We start from the raw sequence: 22,426 nt of genomic DNA, 5'->3' as shown, positions 1-22,426 counted from the left end.
ATTACAGCAGTGATCCCCCATTCAGCACCGTGGAAGGTAGAGCACTCCATGTGACAGCAACTACAGAGCCGCTCATTACAGTTTGCTAGACTCCTTGCAATGTATATAATTGACCTGGAGAGAGTTTTTGCTCAACAAAAATGTTTTGTGTGAAGTAATTGACTGCAATTGTCAGCAAAGTGACAATTTGGTAACGTTGTATTTATAGATAAAAACACTCTAGATGCAAGGCTGTTTCATTCCCCTGATTTTATTTTTCACTTATTTTAAAAGTGAATTATAACATGTTTTCCTTATCATAAAAAATAAATATAATCTTGAATGAGAACGTTACATATACTGTATGTAAATAAATAAACGAGCAGATGAAACATAATGACAGACTCATTTACAGTAAAGAATTCATTCTTCTGACTAGTATGAGAACAACCTAAACAGGTTAGCTCCTTGCATGTGTATCTCCAGTAGCACTAAATATAGGTGAAGAGAACAATGGAACTTATTATGGAGTAAGCATTAACATATAGCGGATGGGTAATACTGGCAACTAACAAAACCTCTAACAGTAATACAGTACAATGCTCAGTAGTAATTTCCAGAACACAATACAGTTATAAAAAAAAGTCTCAGGGGAAGTAGCTTTATGGGAGGTCACTTTTCTCCATTATATAAATTACATTTTTCGCTTTGTACAAAAATAAAATTGTTCTAATAAGATTATTAATAAATATTTGATTAATTTAAATATTCTTTGTTATAGCTCATCCTTAGGATTGATATTCAGCTCTTCACTTCTTCCTTGTGTATAGTCATCTTGATCTAGAGATCGTATGACCTCGTCTGCTTGCAGCCTCTCCTGGAAGAAGAGAGAATTACTGGTGTACATTACATGGTTCATACAGAAACACTACAATATCTACGCTTAATAAAAATACAGGTGTCAGATTATTGTGCTCTCTCAACCACTATCTCGCTCCTGTCTTCCCTGCTGCCTTCCATATTTTGCTACCACTCGTTATCGACCCTTGGCTTGTTCCTCGAATATGCTTCTACCTGATCCCAACCTGAAACTACTCATTACTGACCCTTTGGCTTGTTTACTTACTACTCAGTTTGATCCCTACGTGCTTATCCTCTACTGGACTCCAGCTTGCTCACCTCCTGGTCGGGCGATCCTAAGGACCGCAACTTGGTGCTAACACGTAGTGAAATCCATTTCCACCATCAGAAGCTCTGGTGAACACCAGTTAGTACTTAAACACTGCACCTCAAGTTAGCCTACGTCATTCACCAGGGTGACTGCCTGTGTCCCTATCCTGCCGGTTGGTGGTAATTCCACTACTGCTACAGCAACTGGTCTTCAAGTCTGACAGCTGATTCTGACACTAGGCCACACCCAGTCCTGCCCACTGCGTTCTGGATTGATATCACTGCCCCTGTTGCTGGAACCCATCCATTGTGAGCTGCAGTGTCTGGTAGGGGGAGCTGAAGTTGATATTCTAGGGTTCCAATTCAATCCGTTTTAATGTAATTTACATTGTAATCAGGTCTTAAGCAGTGCTTTAAAATACAAAAAAATTGTTCTTTTAACAACACTAGCACGTTTGATTTGGTTGCATAAAACGCACCACTTCTCTGTACATAGGATCCAGTGTAAACCACAGTGCTACAGCACATCTTTGTCCTTTGGTTACAGCTTTAACTCCATGAGGATTCTCTCCTCCTGAAGAGAACCCAACCAATCGGCCACATTTAGGTTTTATGGAAGCCTGGAGAAAAAAAAAAGAGGAGGTTAGATTTCTTCCACATTATTGCACATACTTAAATAGGATTTTTATATTTCAATCTGTTATTAGGTTTATTTATATAATATATATATATATATATATATATATATATATATATATATATATATATATATATATATATATTACACACACACACACATATACACACACACTGAGCAAAATTATAAATGCAACACTTTTGTGTTTGCCTCTATTTATCATGAGCTGAACTCAAAGATCTACAAACTGTTCTATGTACACAAAAGGACTATTTCTCTCAAATATTGTGTACAATCTGTCTAAATCTGTGTTAGTGAGCACTTCTCCTTTGGCGAGATAATCCATCCACCTCACAGGTGTGGCATATCAAGGTGCTGATTAGACAGCATGATTATAGCACAGGTGTGCCTTAGGCTGGCTACAATAAAAGGCCACTCTAAAATGTGAAGTTTTATCAAACAGCACAATGCCACAGATGTCGTAATTTTTTTTAAGGAGCCTGCAATTGGCATGCTGACTGCAGGAATGTCCACCAGAGCTTTTGCCCTTGAATTGAATGTTCATTTCTCTACCATAAGCCATCTCCAAAGGCATTTCAGAGAATTTGGCAGTACATCCACCCAGCCTCACAACCGCAGACCATGTGTAACCACACCAGCCCAGGACCTCCACATCCAGCATCTTCACCTCCAAGATTGTCTGAGACCAGACACCCGGAGAGCTGCTGCAACAATCGGTTTCCATAACCAAAGAATTCCTGCACAAACTGTCAGAAACCGTCATCTGCATGCTCGTCATCCTCATCGTGGTCTTGTCCTGACTGCAGTTCGTCGTCGTAGTCGACTTGACTGGGCAAATGCTCACATTAGATAGCGTCTGGCACTTTGGAGAGATGTTCTCTTAATGGATGAATTCCAGTTTTTACTGTACAGGACAGATGGCAGACAGCATGTATGGTGTCGTGTGGGTGAGCGTTTTTTTGCTGATGTCAACGTTGTGGATCGAGTGGCCCATGGTGGCGGTGGAGTTATGGTATGGGCAGGCATATTCTATGGACAATGAACACAGGTGCATTTTATTGATGGCATTTTGAATGCTGCACTGCGTGAGGCAAGTGGTGGTCAGACCAGATACTGACTGGTTTGGATGATCGCCACTGAGCACCAGCCGCCACTGCTGCCCAGGCCAAATTTTCAGCTTTCAGCATTATAGCACTTTAAATGACAATTGTGCAGTCATGCAACACTGTACCCATATGACATTTTTATATTTTTTTTTTTACTCAAATAGAGCTTTCTTTTAGTGGTAATTTAATCACCACTGGGTTTTTTTATTTTTTGCTAAACAAACAAAAAAATACAGATCATTTTGAAAAAAATAAACTTTTTTTCTTTGTTTCTGTATTATAGTACAATTTTGCAAATAACAATTTTCTCTTCTTCACTGATGAGGCTGTACTGATGGGCACTGATGAGGCTGTACTGATGGGCACTGATGAGGCTGCACTAATGGGCAATAATGAGGTTGCACTGATAAGGCAGCACTGATATGCTGCACTGATAATCAAGGCCCTGATGATCAGTTCCCTGCTTAGCAGTGTAAATGTAACCCGTAACTGGAAAGCTGGTTATCAGCTTTACTTTTCTCAGACACTGACAGCGCTGAGGAAAGAAAATGCTGATAACCAGCATTTAAAACTATATAGAAAAAAAACAATCAGCGCAATCTTGGTACTAAGTAACAACAAATGATCTGCAAGCTGAACACCAAGGGTAATTTCACATAGCCCCACACAGTAGTATAGACATATAAATAGTGCAGCGCAGATAAACAATATAACAATAGGCTTCAAAGGTAAAACTAATAAAGTCCAAAGCCCAAGTTAAAAATCCTCAGATGAGAAGGAGAATCCCTTGAGTGAAATTGACAGGCAAAATGCTCCTCTGCCTGAATGACTTTGTCCCGTAGGACATAATGCATACGGGAGGAGGAGCCATGTCACGGGACGTCACCCGCTGCTATCTGAGCCGAGTGGAGCCGAATGAATGGATCAGAAATTCGGCATCTATTTACATTGGAGTTTTATGCACCTTTTTTTCATTCTGATCTCCGTTCCCAGTTGATGCCCTCTATGGGGAAACGCGTCGGGTGGAGCATAGTCCTGTGATGTCATCACGCTGAATAGCTGGCTGGTTTACACCGCGGTTGTTTCAAATCATTTTCTTATTTGCTGTGCTTTTATGGATATCAAGCTTACGTCGTCCGTTTGTAAATAAACATTTTTCTTGGAACATACTATACCATGAAGCCCTCTTCTGTTCCTTATCTAATGAGATTATCTGGATCCTTGCTAATGTGAAGAGTGATCCTGGGAGTGAAATTTCCCTCTGATGGGTTCTTTGTAGCAGGTGGACATCTCCTTGGTGTGAGAGCATCACAAGTGGATTGCTGATCTGCCGGAAGGCTAATGCACTGGCGTTTCTGATATCTATCATTTGAGATCCAACAAATCTGGTAAGCAGTTTGAATTATTACATCTTACATCTTACTTCAGACTGTTGGACTGAAGAGTAGATGCCTCGTCTGAATCCTTGAGAACCACTTAAGAACCACCTTTTTTCTTGCTTTGTTTTTTATTTTTCAGTTATTATATGGACTTTTCTACATACGGTTTAGCATACTTTTTTACAATTGAACAACGTTTTTGATATATATATATACTTTCCTTAATGTATTTTTACACATGCAATACTGAGTTTTTAATATTTCATTGGCTCTTTACCCTGATTGGTAATACGCTATATCCAAGGAACACAGCACACCACCGATCGCCACATTGCACCCCCCACGTGCCGCGATGCGAAAGACACAATCGTGTTCTAACAAAATATATTCTGTAGATTTAACTCCTTCAGATCCGCGCTATAGCCGAATGATGGATACAGCACAGATCTGCTTTGCCAGGAGGGCATCAATAGATGTCCTCCCCTTAGCAAGCTGGCCGCACCCCCCTGCAGAATGCGCGTGGCGCGCGCTGTGGTTACCCGAGTCATTGAGACTCGGGTGATCACAGATCGGAGTAAGGGGTAAACGGTAATCGGTAATCTTTTTTTCTTCTCACGCTGACAGCGTGAGGAGAAATAAAAGATGTTCATCGGCTGTTGAAGGGACATCGGCCCCGAGCAGGGAGAGGCGAAGCCGCCTCATATGTGCCCACAGTGCCCACCAATCAGTGCCCACAGTGCCCACCATACAGTGCCCACAAGTACATCAGTGCCACCTATCAATGCCCATGAGTGCCACCTATCAATGCCCACCAGTGGTGCCTCAGTGCCACCTAGAAGTGTTGCCTATCAGTGTCGCCTACCAGTGCAGATCAGTGCCCATCAGTGCCACCCATCAGTGCCCATCGCTGCCACCCATCAGTGCCCATCAATGCCAGCTATCAGTGCCACCTATTAATGCCCTTCAGTGCCGCCCAGTGCCACTCATCAGTGCCACCCATCAGTGCCCACCAGTGCCGCCTATTAGAGCCCACCAGTTCCGCCTATTAGAGCCCATCAGTGTCGCCTTAACAGTGCCCATCAATACAGCCTATCAGTGCCCATCAGTGCAGCCTATCAGTGCCCATCAGTGCAGCCTATCAATGCCCATCAGTGCAGCCTATCAGTGCCCAATAGTGTAGCCTCATCAGCGTACATCAATGAAGGAGAAAAATTACCTGGTTGCAAAATGTATTAACAAATTATAAAACGGTTTTGTATTTTTTTTTTTTTTTATTTGTTTTTTTTTTTATTTAAAAAAAATAAACAAAAAACCCAGAGGTGATCAAATACCACCAAAAGAAAGCTCTATTTGTGGGAAAAAAATTATAAAATTTCATTTGGGTACAGTGTTGTATGACCGCGCAATTGTCATTCAAAGAGTGACAGCGCTAAAAGCTGATAATTGGTCTGGGCAGGAGGGGGGTTTAGGTGCCCAGTAAGCAAGTAGTTAATCTAAAATAAAAAAACTAGACATCTTTTCAAGGGTTGTGTCAAATAAATATGCCACTGTAGTTTTTAAAAAAATTTCTCGAGGTTGCATAACTTTTCTTTTCTTTCTTTACAGTGTACTGTTTATCATTTCTATACTTTATTTCAACATCATAACTTTTCATATTAAGCTTATGAAACAGAGCTAAACCAGACAGTATTTGTGGCAAAGTGTGCCTATATGAATGGTTCTCCATTCTTTAAAAACAGACATCACTGTACTGAGAAAACTTGATGTGGGGCCTAAGAGATATATTCCCAAGGTGAAATTTTGCTATAGGTATCTGGAGTCTTAGAATTTACAGCTGTTGTTTTTAAAAACGCATTATATGCCAAATAAAACTTCAAAGGTTATTTGATGCAGCAGTGTTGCAAAGTCTGAGCTAGCCTTTATGTTGCTTTAGGTATATATTTTCTTAGGCAAACATAATGGTATTTATCATCTCTGTACAGAAACACACACAGTTATAAAAAAAAAAGATTTTTTTGCAGTACAGAGATTTTATTATAAGTTAAAGTGCTGAGTTTAGAGGCTATCTGGTTCTGAATGCTGTCACTGGACTAATTGTTTGACCGTTCACCAGGGGGAGGCACAGAATTATACAAACACATTCAGTATATATTTTTTAGCAGGTTGACTTTAATGTTTTAGAGAATATATTAAATATTCATAATTGGTTTTTGAGGTATTGAACACACATGGGACTGTACTGTAAAAATTGTGGAACGTTTCATTGACCCAAGATTCACCATACATTTGCTAATGTATTCATTTGCTAATGAATTATAAGCTTTATGTATTACCACATTTTTTATATTCATTCACTGACACATTACAAATTATTTGCAGGTTTCCTTTTATTTCATGTTAAATGTGGGTTTTAGTAATGGCTGCCATATTTTAAGTGGAAAAACTACACAGAAGAGCATCTGCCTATGGTGACTTACTGCTTACCTATGGTACCTCATGGTGTGATTACTCATGATTAGCCATGGATACTGCATAATCACTCCAGATAGATAGATAGATAGAGCGGTCTAAACCCAAAATCCAACCACTAAAGCTAAAAAATAACACTTGGTGGTCCTGCCATGATGGTCTTTGTTCAGGCACTTCCTGTTATGGAGTGGCAACTGTCACCTTGTCAGATGTGCCCCTTATTGAGACAACATGTAGCACACACTGTTCAGTCATGGCCCACCATTGTCACTATCAGTAAAGGAGTCAGGAGCAATTATGTGTAGTCAAATCTGGAGTGAGTGCATGTGGATGGAAGGTGGCTTAAAAATGCTGAAGGAGATCAGCAGCACTATATTGTAAAACAGAATGAGAAAAAAACAAAAACAAACAAAAAAAAAAACACAAATGGAAGTTAGTTTATAATATATAATGCTTTAGCAAACCAAAGCATCCAGCTGGGATCTACATCTGTTAACCTGGTACCTGATTCTAAATTAATTTAGCCCTTGGATTTAAACTACCTCCAACATTTAAATGCAACCTATGCACAGAAAAATCTGATTTATAATGTTTGCTTTACACTGTTTTTCCATTGTATGATTTTTTTTTAATTCACTTGCAATGTGCCTTTGAATTTGCAAACACTTTAAAGGATATGTAAAGTTTCATTAAAAAAAAACAAAAAACAAAACAAACATGTTATACTTACCTCCTCTGTGCAGCTGGTTTTGCACAGAGTGGCCCCGATCCTCCTCTTATTGAATCCCTCAGCGGCGCTCCTGGCACCTCCTCTTCTCACTGTCAATCTATCCAATGAGGAAACGAGACACCGGCTGGAGATGGTGTGCTCGTTCTTGTCGTTGGAAAGACTGGGGTCATGTAAGTAAATGGGGGGGCTCTGGGGCGCTGCTGCACTACAGAAAGTTTTTCTCCTTAATGCATAGAATGCATTAATAAGGTGAATGGTCTCAAGATGCTTTACTGTTGGCATGACACAGGACTGATGGTAGTGCTGACCTTTTCTTCTCTGAGAATGGGCGGTGCATGCTGGTCGCTCAGCTGCACCAGAGCCCAGAAGATAGTGCTTGTGGGCTTCAAATGCCCACAAGCACTATGGAAACTGCCTGTAAAGAGGAATATAAAAGATATTCCTCTACGAAATCGGCCATCGAGGGCCGATTCAGCAAAGAAACGTGAGCGCTCTAAAAATGCTTTCTAAATAAAGATATGGATCCTAAAAAAAAAAAAAAAAAAAAAAATTAACAGTTGGAATTTCGCTTTAACCCTTCGCTACCCCTAATCTTAATCTAACTCTAACATAATACCTTCGATAAATGAATGCTTCCCTTATCCATGGGCAATTACAGTTTAATATTGAACTGCAAATTCTTCAAAACAGTGAACTGAAGAAATGTTACATTTCTTTGACTTCTTTAGTATATTGGTATTCTGTCTCCCTGCTAATTGCTATTGAGACTTGTGAATACAGAGCAATGCTTAGCAATGATCTATAAAGCCAACACAGCATTTATTCCACACTTAGAAGATCAGATATCTAGAAGATTTACCGTGACAGTTTTTGCATCCATTTCAGTGAACACAAATTCCCCACCATCAAAATCTCCATTAAGATATAACAGTGCGCTGCAAGAAGAAAAAACAAATTTATTGTTTAATGTTTTGGTAAGGTCCTACAAGCATAGTAGCAGTTATTGGCAACACTAATATTAACATTATGCAGTACATGCAGGTGTATATCACGGATATATTTTTGTCAATAATAATAATAATGTGGTATTATTAGAGAGAGTGGCAGTATTTTCCACTATTAACCAACTTAAGTCTGGATACATTCACCCCCTTCTAGCCCGCTTCCAGTCTGCACAGTATATATTGTTCTCTTTCCCTTTCTGCCTTTTTCTTTTTTTTCCAGTAATGCATTATTATTTTTTTTTTTTTTTTAATCACAACACAATAATGGAACTTAAAGAAAGACTAGATGCATTTTTGCATCTAATATCCAAAGTTATGTTTACTAAAAGACAGGATTATTTTCTTGCATATATTATCAAAAGATATGTGCGATAAAGCCTAAAATAGTGATATTATCTGTCTGTCTTTGGAGTAGGGGAAGGAAAGGAAATATGCAACATTGAAGTACTGGTTTGGCCTTTTCCTAAAACGGTTGAACTTAATGGACCTCAGTCCTTTATTTCACGTTTATGCTACCTTACTATCTTACAGAGTTGGCATAAATGTTTATAGAGTCTATACATCTAGCAGTCATACACATGTGCAGGATAGTAAACAATAGGTCTTGTGTCACCTCGTCCTCTCAGCAGCAGGTCTAAATCAGGTAGATATAAAAAGCCCTGCTCCTCTGAATTCAGCAGCTGCTCTTTCTTTTGTTGAAGTGGCAATCATGAAGAGCAATGGTGGAGGTAGGCACAATACTAATGGCCCCTCTTAAAATAGGAGGGCACAGAAAAATTATCAGGTTGTTTTTAGCAGCACATCAGCAAGAAATTATATTCGCTACACTTCAAGCTTTAGCAACTACCACAGAAAATCTACAGAAAAATAATTTAGGCTCCAATCAGACCTATGTGACCCTTGTTCTGCAGATAGGGCAGCCCGTTCATTTTAATGGGCTGCCCTACCTGCAGAAGCATGGGGAAAGATGTTCAGGACACTTTTTGAAAATAGCGCTTCACAGAATCGCATGGTGCTTAAAACTTAATGGCACCACCATGCATCTGCTAAACAGCAGTGTGCTTCTCTCAAGTGACCAGGGACACAATATGGTGCACCTACCCTTAGACAAACTGATATATTGTTGCACTCCAATATTCCTGCAAATCAATTTTTTATACGAAGACTTCATACCCATACAGTGTCTAATAAGACCTTCCATAAAACCAAAATTGTCAGACAGTATATACATCTACAACTTTTAAGTACAGTCACGTTCATTTGAAATTATACTACTTTACAACCTAGTGATAGTGTTTTAAAGGTGGCATGCACCAAGAATGGAGATATGCACCTGTAATCTCTGTATGTGTAGGCTGGAGACTCCTTCCAACATTCATTGGCTTCTGGATCTAGCAGACAGTTATCAGCATGAATGGGGTGGCTCAAATCATTCCTGTTGTCTTGCTGACCTGCAACAAACAGCAAGGGGCTTAATTAATAAGATCATTTCGTCCTGTAACAAGATGTGCCGTAAACCAGAACCACAAATGCAAAAAAGGTGAAAACAGCATTTTATGGAAAAAAAAAAAAGTCTATTGCTTATAACAGTGCTTTAACAAATTCTAATATTTCACCATTAATTAAATTTGTTATTTTACAAATAATTATATGTTACAGAGGGATCATTCTATATTATAAACCTTCACTACAGAGGGTGCCCACGACACTCTAAAAAATACCCAGGACTTTCTTATAAGAAAGCCTAAGGCTAGGTCCACACTATTTGCGGATCCGTTTTGCGCAGACACAGCAGCCCATTCATTTGAAATTATGGAAAAGGTGCTTGCACCTTAAAAATAAATTTCAGCTGCAGGGAAAATGCATATCGCTATGTAGTCCCCAGCATGGGAAAACATGCTGCAGTTTTCCAATGTGTGGTGGGGTCATTAGGAATTAATAACATTCTTGCTTCCTGCTAACAGAAGCACGTTTTTGTTGTGGGAGCTTGTGATTTACGTGTAGTGTGTTTATTCGTAAGTGTAAACCTAGCTTAACACCACTTTTTTACCTTTTTTCATACTGTGTTGATCCATCAATTAAAACTTTACCATCTTTGGTCTTAAATAGAATAAGCTAGGAGTTATATTGTATTGGCAAATATAAATAAAAGGTGCATACTAAAATAAAACACCTATAGATTTCCTTTAAATGATAGACGAGTGCAGGCGCATGTGCGGAGTCCGCTAAGATGGCGGTTTAAGCCCGGAGCTACGCACAACGCCGCCACACAGCATTGATAGCTGCGGCGTGCGGCTGCCGGGAACCCCACGAATCACGGGAGACGGTAGCGGAGACACTCATGCACCGATATATGCCGGGTAGGCAGGCCAGACGAGCTCTGGGACCCCAATTTGAGGCCGTGGAGGGTCGGGACATTTTCAAGATGGCGGCCGCGTCTCAGTCTAGAGGCCAGGCCGCAGAGGAGACTCCTGCAACAACAAGGCAAGTCCTTCTCCCTGCAAACCTTACATACACTCCTCACATGCCTGGCTCGACCCCTACTGCTGCCACCCTCTCTCCAGCATCCACCCTGTCAGTACTGGAGAGATCCGTGGGGCCTTATGGACTATCACCACTAGGAGCAACCCCCACCCACACAGACTCCAATACAGCACAGGCTCAAGAAGTGACTTTTAATGTTGCAGACTTGTTCTCTAAAATATCAGAACTCCTGGACAGAGGTCTGACCCAAACAGCAGACAGGATCACGGGCAAAATCAGAACAGATTTTCAGAATCTGAGCTCTAGAATTGAACACATAGAGCATAAGCTGGACGTGACTATTTCGCGGGAAAATCAAAACACAGATCATTTACACTTCTTGCAGGAACAGCTGGATACTGCTCAGGCAAGGATCGATGATCTCGAGAATCGCTCACGGAGGGACAACTTCCGAATCAGAGGGTTACCCGAATCAATTACAGACGTTCAGTCAGCTGTACAGGAAGTTATTAAAACTCTGATCCCTTCGGTCCCAGCTCATAAATTGGAAGTGGACAGGGCCCACAGATCCCTGGGACCCCCCAGAAAAGATGGAGCCCCCAGAGACATTGTGGTGAAACCACATTATTACTCCATTAAAGAGGAAGTGTTGAAACGCTCCCGCCAACAGGACCAGCTGAAGTTCCAGGGACAGGTCATCCAAATATTCGCGGACATCTCTCCGTTCACCATACAAAAGCGGAGAGCAATGAAACCTGTTCTTGCTGTCCTCACCAAGAAAGATATCAAATATCGCTGGGCATTCCCTTTTTCCCTGAAATTCTCCTTCAAAGGAAAGCAACATACAATCCACAGTTTCCCAGAGGGTGAATGCCTACTTTTGGATCTCAAGCTCATCACCCAGGAATCAGCGATGGACACATCCAACACTCTGCAGGGCTCTGTCAAACGTCCTACTCCACATAGTCCTACCTCTCCAGTATGGGACACAGCCAAACCCAAGAGAGTCAGGGACAACATGCCCCCCTGATGACGGGGAGCCAGACCCACTGGATTGTTGTTCTTCCTATTCCTCATAAACGGAGTCTGTTGCCGGAGAACTCTTTTTGTTTTTTTTTCTGTTTGGACTTAACTTGTCTCCTACACTCGAGACTATGGTTGGTGTGGTTTTGGGGGCATAGACCCAGTTTTGGCCACCAAAACATGACTGCTTACCTTTTATCCCAGTCCATAACACCCTTTTCTAATATAGTTTTCCCCAGTTAGATTCTTTCAAATAGGCTGTCATTAGGGGATCCTGTTAGCTGTACCCACATACTTTTCAGTTACATTGTTATTTTAGTGCTGTTCAGGGCCGGGGCTGTTGCCTTGTGCCTCCTCTCACTTCAGATAGATCGTTTTTGATCCTGGATAGTGGGAACATAGCCCTGTTCATGGGCTATAGAAAGATTTCTACTTTGAATGAGAGGAGGGAGGCACTTCCCCTTCCTCATTCCGGGCCTAGTTTAGGCTTTACAGTTCATGTGATGCTATTGATATGTCTGTCTCTTCTTTCTCCAACTTGTGCTAACCTCTTTTCTTTTTCAGCTGACCTGCTGATGCTTCTCCCCTGCAAGAGGGCCTTGAGCTTTCTTCCATACCGGCAAGAGTCTGAATATCTCTCCTCCCCTATCTGGAATGGGGTAAGTGACCATAGATTGGATAGCATTCATCCCTCGCTGCTCCATGGCTGATATTAACACTACACCACATCCCTTACGCGTAATCTCCCACAATTCCCAGGGACTAAATTCACCAGTAAAAAGACGGAAAGCCCTCCAAGTATACCGTTCTCACCATACCCTCCCTGGTACACTCCCTCCTTCCTTCATGCTCATTTCCCCACATTTTATTTAGCCAATGCCGAGGACAAGACGAGGGGAGTAGCAATTTTAGCATAGTCCAAGATCTGTACCCTGGACCAACTAGGTTGAGGTCTTATACCTTACTTGGAGACATGGTTATTTCTCATATTTGCGATCTTAGGAAGACGATAACACTTTTTCATGTCTCCAGGAGATCTTCCTACAGACTCACCGAGACATGGAGAGAAGGGGCTTCGGCACCTCACTGGACACAGTATGATCCCTTTTGGGGTGTCCGGTGGAGAACAGAGCCTTAAAATCTATCAATACTGCGATATACTCCATGTACGGCCGAATGGTCAGAGGATCATAAACCTGAATACTTCTAACTTTGTCTTAGTTATACAGGTTACCGATGTGCCTTTCAATGTTACATTATGAGACTTTTTTGTTACTAATATTGATTGTCTTTTTTTGCTGTGAAACGACAATAAAAATTTTATAGTTAAAAAAAAAAAAAAAATGAGTGCATCTAGTGCAAACAAGAAAAAGTTATGAGCAGAACTTGCCAATAAAATTATTGAGTGCTCAGAGCCATCCACTATGGAACTGAGGACATCTAGTGTACAAAGAGGCCAGATGCAGGCAATTACTGTGCTATTATTATTCTAGGTATAAATCTAGGGCACGGGATTCAATTGCTTTTCTATGCCATGCATTGTTTGTCTTCTAAATGAAAGCAATAATGACCATCGTTATTATAGTAATTTTGTAAAGCTGTACATGTCTTAACAAAAAGCAGAAACAGTTCCTCTGAAAGAACTTAACACTCTGGTAACAACAGGATAGTCATATTAACACTTCTGTTGACAGGCCAAAAATCCTATTTCTCAATGCTCAGTGAAACACGCATTATGGGCTTGAAAACTCAAAACAGCCCCCCCAAACTTGCAGGTAGTAGATACTTAATAATAAAACATAGAGTTCTTGATTTTGTACACTGCACCAATCTCACCAGCATGTTTTTAAAACAATATTATGAATAAAAAAAACACCAGAAATTTTTTTTTTTATAAACACAATCTGCTGACTTCCCATTAAATATTAATGTTTGAACTGTGTAGCATTAATAAGTCACATCACAAAGTCTTATAATGCTATAGACTGAAAACTGATATCATTTGTGCTGGTTTCACACTTACTGTATGTGCTAGGTGTGTTTTGTTAGGGCAGCCCTTTAATTTGAATGGAATGCTAAACCATCAGAGTGGAAATAAAAATGCCAGCAAAAGATTGAGAGCAGGATCTCTATTTTTCCATCAGAAAAAGTTCCTATCAGAATTTCCGTTCGTCTGTATGCAATTCCGACGCGCAAAAAAACACGCATGCTCGGAAACATTTCGACACATGCTCGGAAGCATTGAACTTCATTTTCTTGGCTCATCATAGTGTTATACGTCACTGCGTTCTTGGCGGTCGAAAGTTCAGAGAACTTTTGTGTGACCGTGTGTATGCAAGCCAAGCTTGAGCGGAATTCCGTCGGAAAAACCATCCAAGATTTTTCCGGTGAAAATTCCGCTCGTGTGTACGGGGCATTAGAGCCAGTGGGGAAAAGATGCAGCATCCAACCGATGTTGCATCCAGCTAGGCAAGTCTGATTAAAAAAAAAAAATAGCAAATCCCATACTTCTCTTAACTAAATGTTGCTTCTAAATTATTTCAAAGCTTCTAACATCTACAATGAATAATAGGCATTTATACATATGTACATATACAGTATCTCACAAAAGTGAGTACAGCCCTCACGTTTTTGTAAATATTTTATTATATATTTTCAGGTGACAACACTGAAGAAATTACACTTTGCTACAATGTAAAGTAGTGAGTGTACAGATTGTATAACAGTGTAAATTTGCTGTCACCTTAAAATAACTCAACACACAGCCATTAATGTCTAAACCGCTGGCAACAAAAGTGAGTTCAACCCTAAGTGAAAATGTCCAAATTGAGCCCAAAGTGTCAATATTTTGTGTGTCCACCATTATTTTTCAGCACTGCCTTAACCCTTTTGGGCATGGAGTTCACCAGAACTTCACAGGTTTCCACTAGAGTCCTCTTCCACTCCTCCATGATGACATCACAGAGATGGTGGGTGTTAGAGACCTTGCGCTCCTCCACCTTCCATTTAGGGATGCCCCACAGATGCTCAATAGGGTTTAGGTCTGGAGACATGCTTGGCCAGTCCATCACCTTTACCCTCAGCTTCTTTAACAAGGCAGTGGTTGTCTTGGAAGTGTATTTGGGGTTGTAATCATTTCGGAAAACGGCCCTGCGGCCCAGTCTCCGAAGGGTGGGGATCATGCTCTGCTTCAGTATGTCACAGTACATGTTGGCATTCATGGTTTCCTCAATGAACTGTAGCTCACCAGTGGCGGCAGCACTCATGCAGCCCCAAACCATGAAACTCCCACCACCATGCTTGACTGTAGGCAAGACACACTTGTCTTTGTAACCCTCACCTGCTTGCCGCCACACACGCTTGACAAAATCTGAAAAAAATCTGCATCATCTTTAGAGGAAGAGAACCTCCTTCTGGAATGACAGCCATGCAGACCAATTTGATGCAGTTTGAGAATGTGAGGCATATGGCCTGAGCACTGACAAGCGCCCCCCCCCCCCCCCCATCCCTTCAATCTCTGCAGCAATGCTGGCAGCACTCATACGTCTATTTCCCAAAGACAACCTCTGGATATGACTCTGAGCATGTGCACTCAACTTCCTGGGTCGACCATGGCGAGACCTGTTATGAGTGGAACCTGTCCTGTTAAACTGCTATATGGTCTTGGCCACCAAGCTGCAGCTCAGTTTTGGGGTCTTGGCAATCTTCTTATAGCCTAGGCCATCTTTATGTAGAGCAAGAATTCTTTTTTTCAGATCCTCAGGGAGTTCTTTGCCATGAGGTGCCATGTTGAACTTTCACTGACCAAGATGAGAGAGTGAGAGTGATAACACAAAATTTAACACACCTGCTCCCCATTCACACCTGAGATCTCGGCAAAATAACACACTCAGTCCCAGTACAGTGAAAGAACTTGTATAAAAATAATTAAAGAACAGTTTCAAATAACTCAGCAGAAAGGCTGCTCAACCAGGAACACTCACAGTTCCAACAACGTGTAGAGAGCAGACTGCAGCCAAACTGACAGCGCCTGTTGAAAGGGGCAGAATGTGACCTCGCCATCTTGTGTCAAACAGGCAAGGATCCAGAGAAGTTGTGAGTCCTGTGATTTCCCTCCTCATCAGGAACCTTTCCCTGCTGCTAGGACGGTCCCTACCAGACAGGGTACCTGTCTATACTCTTCCAACTCTCCTGACTCAAAATGGCTGTCAGAGTCACATGGGGTGGCATCATCCAATTGGATGCTTCCCCAGTGACCCAGGATACCATAGAGGAACTCTGTTCCTCATGACCTCCTCTCCAAGTGCTGCACTGCTGCGGAAGAGAACCACCTGCAGTGGAGAAAGGATACGGCAGCCTGCCTATGCACTTCTAACTTGTACAGCTAATACAATCTTATGCACTTGAGCTTAATTTAACCCTTTAATTTCAAAGATCCATACCATTGGCAGTCTAAAGATTAAATTGTATTTTACTCAAAAGTTAATTAAAACATGCCAATACCAACAGAGGAAACAAGAGATTTCACACTGACTTTCACTTTGAGAAGTTCTTGAAAAGTTGAACAGGGAATTTTATTATAACCACCTTGCAATGGATTGGCACACCAAGGGCTCATTTACATCATACATGCATTAAAACTGATGGGAACTGATGAGAAAACTGCACAGATTTCACTTGCAGAGACATCAGTTTCACATCAGTTTACATCAGTTTTCATGCAGATTGACATTAGTTTTCATGTGCGTCAGTTGTGTGCCCTATTCACACCAATGTTGATGCCATGTCAGTTTTTTGCTTTTTTTCTTGCAGATTCCTGCGCAGAAAAAATCCACACGTTGTGGTGTGAACAGGGCACATAGAGAACAATTGTTTTTTTGTCCCCTTGCAGAAAGCGTGCAGAATAACCAACGTCTCTGCACCATGGTGTGAACGAGGCCCAAACATTTTTAAATAATTTCCTGCCAAAGGCCCTCCTACTTAGCCATGTCCAAATCAACTGATTTCATACCAGCTTTCTGGGATGGAAAAGAGGGAAACCTCCTTGTACAGAATACTTGGGCAAAGAATGCACTTTAGCAAACATGCAGATCATGATGAATTAAAGCACAAGAATGATCACTAATCCCTTTGGGGCCATTTACCACTACTTTTTCAGTAAATTACCTTTTAAAACTAACCAAAGCAATATTCTGAAGGATGGATGGAAGATTTAGCATTTAAAAAGTAGACATATTTATACCAATCTCTATATCAGCTAGAACAGGGACATTTGAAAGGAAATGAAGAATTTGATTCTGAAGGACAAACACTTCCTCCAAATGAGGAAAAGACAGTTCTTCTATAAACTGCAAGTGTGTTTCTTTATATTTCAGTTAAACTATCCGCCAATTTCTGTTGAGACTTGTTTAATCGTAATCTAGATCACCTTCAAACCTAATTTTAACTATGACAGTTCTGAAAATATTAGAAAAAAATGGACTAGTGTTAAAAAAAAAAAAGTCCCTTCCAAGCTTTATTTAGTTATGTATCACCATCACACCCACTGCAGCGACTGAGTACAGCCTGTATTAAGAATTATTACCATATAACGCACCCAGCTATACTACAATGGTCTCTCCATAATGTTAATTTGAACACACACACACACACACACACACACACACACACACTGGTTCAGTATGCACCTTGTAATATTCACTGCTGCTAGCAGACACTAGACTTAATATAATCTTCCATAAGGCAGTTATGTACAGAATTTCTGAGCCCTGCATTGTTCCACACTTAAAAACACTACAGTGAATCATTAATAATATCTTCAACTGTATAAGTAAAATGCATATGCATATTATGTAGTGTTGCACATTAACTACAGATTCTAACCTCTGCAAAGCTGTGTGACAGCAGTATAACAGCAATCAGACTATTAGCAGTTTAGATGACTCAGTTTGAGAAAAACTGGTTAAGAGTACAACACCCTTTTCTTGCAGCCAATAGCTTAGTATGAATGCTAATCTTAATTCAAAACTAAAGAAATAACCATAGCATAGCTCAAAGTCTTTACTTACCATGCAAGGCTGTCCTGCATACTAGGTGTGTGTAAGAAAAGTACAGTGTAGTGTTCAGTATGAAGTAAGACTGGACAATCCTCCGAGCTTTTTCGCTCACATCGTAAAACAAGCGAGCACTTTTCATTGGTACACGACCTTCAAATCCAAACTTAAGAAAAATAATATCAATAGGAAATATTAGCATATTGCATATGGACAATAAATTATTTCTTTCATTAAAAACACAAAACTGAGTTTGATTAACATTTTATTTTTTTCAGCTTATGGTTGTTATAACTGTTTGGGATTAATTTCTAACGTCAATAAAACTAGCCAGGTATAATAGGATTTTTCCTCCAGCTTACCTGTAAAAATAGGATTTTTTTTCGTCATAATACTTACCTGTAAAATCCTTTTCATTGAGTACATCATGGGACACAGAGTTAGGCTAATATTCATTACCTACTGGGTTATACACCATCTCTAGGTGAATGGACACTGGTAGACAATGTCTTAGAAAGGAAGTGATCCCCTATATAACCCCTCCCATACAGGAAGTACATCAGTTTCTGTAGCAAACAATGAATCATCAAAGAAGAGGGAAGGGATCTCTGTGTCCCATGATGTACTCAAAGAAAAGGATTTTACAGGTAAGTATGATAAAAAATCCTATTTTCTTTTTCATACATCATGGGACACAGAGTTAGGCTAATATTCATTACCTACTGGGATGTCCCAGAGCAATAGCCTTGAGGGGTGGGAGACACCCTGCCAAACAATAGCCATCAGACCTTATACGGCAGCCTGCAGTATACTGCGTCCGAAAGCCGATTCCTCGGCTGCTCGAACATCCACTTCATAAAATTTTGTGAGCGTATGCACTGAAGACCAGGTAGCAGCCTTACAAATCTGAGCCACAGATACCTGATGGCAAAAAGCCCAGGAGGTTCCTACACCCCTGGTAGAATGAGCTCTCACCCTAAAGGGAGGAGCTTTACGTTTCAGACCATAGGCCCGAATGACCAATTGACGGACCCAATTGGCAATGAAAGCTTTGGAAGCTGTCTGCCCCTTCTTAGGTCCTTTTGATAAAACAAAAAAGGAGTCTGATCCTCAGATCTCCACAGATATAGACAAATATACCTTGACTGCCCGGACAACGTCCAAGGAATGTAGTCGTCTCTCTTCCGCCAAACGAAGCTGAGAGAAAAAAAGCAGCAAAATAATGTTTGCTTCCCCCCATTAGGTCACATTGGTGACCTAATGGGGGGAAGCAAACGAGTTGCCCCCTGCATAAAGGTTCGGACCAGCAAATGGGAGGCTAAAGGTCTTTGGAAGAATACTGACAGGGCCGAAAATCTGACCTCTGATTGTACTCAAAGCCAATCTGATTCCCACAGCTGATTCCCACAGTAGAAAAGAGAGAATTCTCCCAATCAAGCATTTCCAAGGATGCCATTTTCTGGCTTCACACCAAGCAATATAAGTCTTCCAGACTTTATGATAGATCTTCCCAGTGGCAGATGCCACGGTCCTTCAACACCCAGGCTTCAATAGCCATGCCATCAAATTTAGAGACTGTAAATTGGTGTGGAATATAGGACCTTGAGACAGTGGATCTGGGCAATGTGGAAGCATCCATGGCCCGACTATTGTCAGTCTCACAATCTCCGGGAACCAGGGCCTTCTGGGTCAGGCTGGTGCCACCAGAATGAATGGAACCCCCTCTCTCCAAATCCTGCGCAACAAATGTGGAAGGAGAGGGATCAGGGGGAAAGCATAAACCAGGGAGTACTGGCTCCATGGAACTACCAGAGAATCTGCTCCGATTGCCAGAGGATCCCTTGTTCGGGACACAAACTGCTGTAGCTTGTTGTTGAACCTGGATGCCAATATGTCGACCTGTGGCCATCCCCAACGTTGGCAAATTTCCTGGAACACCCCTGGGTGTAGGGACCATTCCCCCTGGGCAGATCTGCTGGCAGCTGAGATAATCTGCCTTCCTGTTCTCTACTCTGGGATATGGACTTCAGTAGAATCGGCACATGTCCCTCTGTCCAGGCTAGTATGTGATTCACCTCTTTCAGAGCTGAACGACTCCTGGTACCACCTTGGTGGTTTATACAGGCCACTGCAGTGGCATTGTCGGAGTGAACCCTGATAGGGCAGTCCTGAAGCTCCACCGTTCAGGACCATAGGGCCAGATGTACTGCGCGTAACTCCAGGATGTTGATGGGCAGGATCTGTTCTGTCCTTGACCATTTCCCTTGAGCTGTGGGCCCCTCTAGGGTCGCTCCCCAGCCTGAGAGACTGGCCTCTGTAGTCAGTACTCTCCAAGTTACCGGTAGGAAGGATCTTCCCTTTCGCAGGTTCTGATCCTGCAATCACCAGTTTAGGCTTAAGCGTGCCCGAGGAGATAAGAACATTGGATAATCCAGGGCTTGTCCTCTTCTGTTCCAAGCCAACAAGATGTCTTGTTGTATAGGCCTGGAATGGAACTGGGCATAGGGCACTGTTTCCAAGGAGGACACCATCCTTCCTAGAAGACTCATACAGAGCCGAATGGAGGGTTTCCTGGTGCCCTTATCTGATGCACCTGATCCTTCAGGGCACAGAGCCTTACGGGTGGCAAAAATACTCTTGCTTGGACCGTATCTAGGATCACACCTAAATATTTCAGACTTTGTGCTGCTCTCAAGGCTGACTTTTCAGTTTTTATGATCCAGCCTAACCTTTCCAAATACCACACTGTGCAGGTTATGCTCTGTTCTAGAGGCTGTAGTGAATGATCTCTGAGCAGGTCGTCCAGATACCTGAGCACCAAGAACTCTTGGGCCCTTAAAAGACCCAGTACCGGTGCTGGGACCTTTGTGAACACCCGGGGACCAGTGGCAAGCCCGAAGGGTAGAGCCACAAACTGAAAATGACGTTCCTCTAATGCAAATCGTGGGAACCTCTGATGAGGCTGAAAGATAGGTATGTGTAAATACACGTGTTTTATATCAATGGAGGCTAGAAAGTCTCCCATCTGGAGCAAGGCTACAACTGAGCGGGCAGACTCCATCCAAATTGGTTTTTGAACCGTAAATAAGTTTGAATAAAACCCGTGCCCCTTTCGGATACAGGAACCTGTACAATCACTCCTTGATGCACTAAATGGTGTAGTGCCTGAAACAGTGAGTTTCTTTTTGGAGGATCCAAGGGAATGCTGGATCTTAGAAACCTCTGAGGAGGAACCCCCCGTAACTCCAGCTTGTAACTGCAGGATATAGTCAAGGTGACCCACTTGTCCTGAACCACTGTTCTCCAAATGTCCGCAAATTGCGGCAGCCTTCCCCCCACCCTATAGAGTGGGGGCGTCCCCTCAAAAGGAGGGCTTGGTGCCGGGGTTTAGAAGAGTTTTGGACCCAGGGCTTTCTCTGGCCCTGGCCTTATGGCTTGCCCCAGGTTCTAGAGCCCTGTTGGTGGCGGAACCGCCTTGGTGCTAGACACCTGAGGAAGCAGTACCTGAGGTTTTAAACGGGGGATGCCTGGTGCTTCTCTTTACAGGAAGTAGAGAGCTCTTCCCTCCGGAAATCTTTTGGATATATTTGTCCAAATCATCACCAAACATTCCCCATGAAAGGGGAAACCTGCCAATAACTTCTTAAAAGGAAGCTCGGCTGACCAGTTCTTAAGCCACATAAGTCTGTGCATATGTACAGACAAGAGAGCCGACGAAAAACCTGCTGTATTGAATCCTTTAAGGCATCAACAGCAAAACACAGAGCTTGAGGAACATCTGTCTTATTTTCAGCAAGATCATCCTCCTGGTTAGGCCTGTCAGGCCGTCTGACCTGATCCTTTACGGACTGGCAGATACCTATTGCTGCAACAGCTGGCTGAACAGCTGAATGGCCAAAGAAAAGGAAGCCTTTAATAATGACTCCAGTTTCTTGTCAACAGGGTCTTTCAAGCTCTGTGCATTATCCAACAGACAAGTTAAGTTCTTGTTTAAGGAAGAGACTGCTGCATCTATGGCTGGCATGCTCCACTTCTTAGTGAACTTTTCATCCATTGGATATAAAAAGGGAAAACCTCTTAGGAGGAACAAAAATCCTGTAAGGATGCTCCCAATCAGCATAAACCACCTGTTCCAACAGTGAGTGTAAGGGGAAAGGCTGTGCAGCCTGAAGAGGCCTCAGCGACCCCAAAGAGGACCAGGGGGGCTCAGTAACCTCTGCAAGAGGCAACTTAAAGGCAGAACAAACCATCTCAGTAAGAGTCTGGATCAAAAGCCTCTGCAACTGAGAGGCAGACACCAACTGGATATCTTCTTGTCCAGATTGTTCAGTAGCAGACTCATCCGCCAGGCCCTCCACAGAATCCTGAGTT

The 22,426-nt window shown here is 41.9% G+C and overlaps 1 protein-coding gene across 2 annotated transcripts in view; it reads right to left on the bottom strand.

Moving 5' to 3' along the window:
* Nucleotides 1-234: 234 nt before the first annotated feature.
* The window catches only part of P3H2 (prolyl 3-hydroxylase 2), a 292,787-nt gene continuing 270,595 nt past the window's right edge, over nucleotides 235-22,426 (bottom strand). For both annotated transcript variants that reach the window (XM_073626398.1, XM_073626399.1), the window contains 5 exons: nucleotides 18,071-18,221; nucleotides 9,829-9,946; nucleotides 8,351-8,426; nucleotides 1,629-1,769; nucleotides 235-856 (listed from right to left, as the gene is read on the bottom strand). In XM_073626398.1, coding sequence (XP_073482499.1) covers nucleotides 755-856; nucleotides 1,629-1,769; nucleotides 8,351-8,426; nucleotides 9,829-9,946; nucleotides 18,071-18,221 — 588 coding nt within the window. In that variant the 3' untranslated portion in view covers nucleotides 235-754. The remainder of the gene's footprint in view (nucleotides 857-1,628; nucleotides 1,770-8,350; nucleotides 8,427-9,828; nucleotides 9,947-18,070; nucleotides 18,222-22,426) is intronic.

This window comes from Aquarana catesbeiana, linkage group LG04 (genome assembly GCF_042186555.1).
Source record: "Aquarana catesbeiana isolate 2022-GZ linkage group LG04, ASM4218655v1, whole genome shotgun sequence".
NCBI lineage: Eukaryota > Metazoa > Chordata > Amphibia > Anura > Ranidae > Aquarana > Aquarana catesbeiana.
This window is presented reverse-complemented; position numbering and strand designations above follow the sequence as displayed.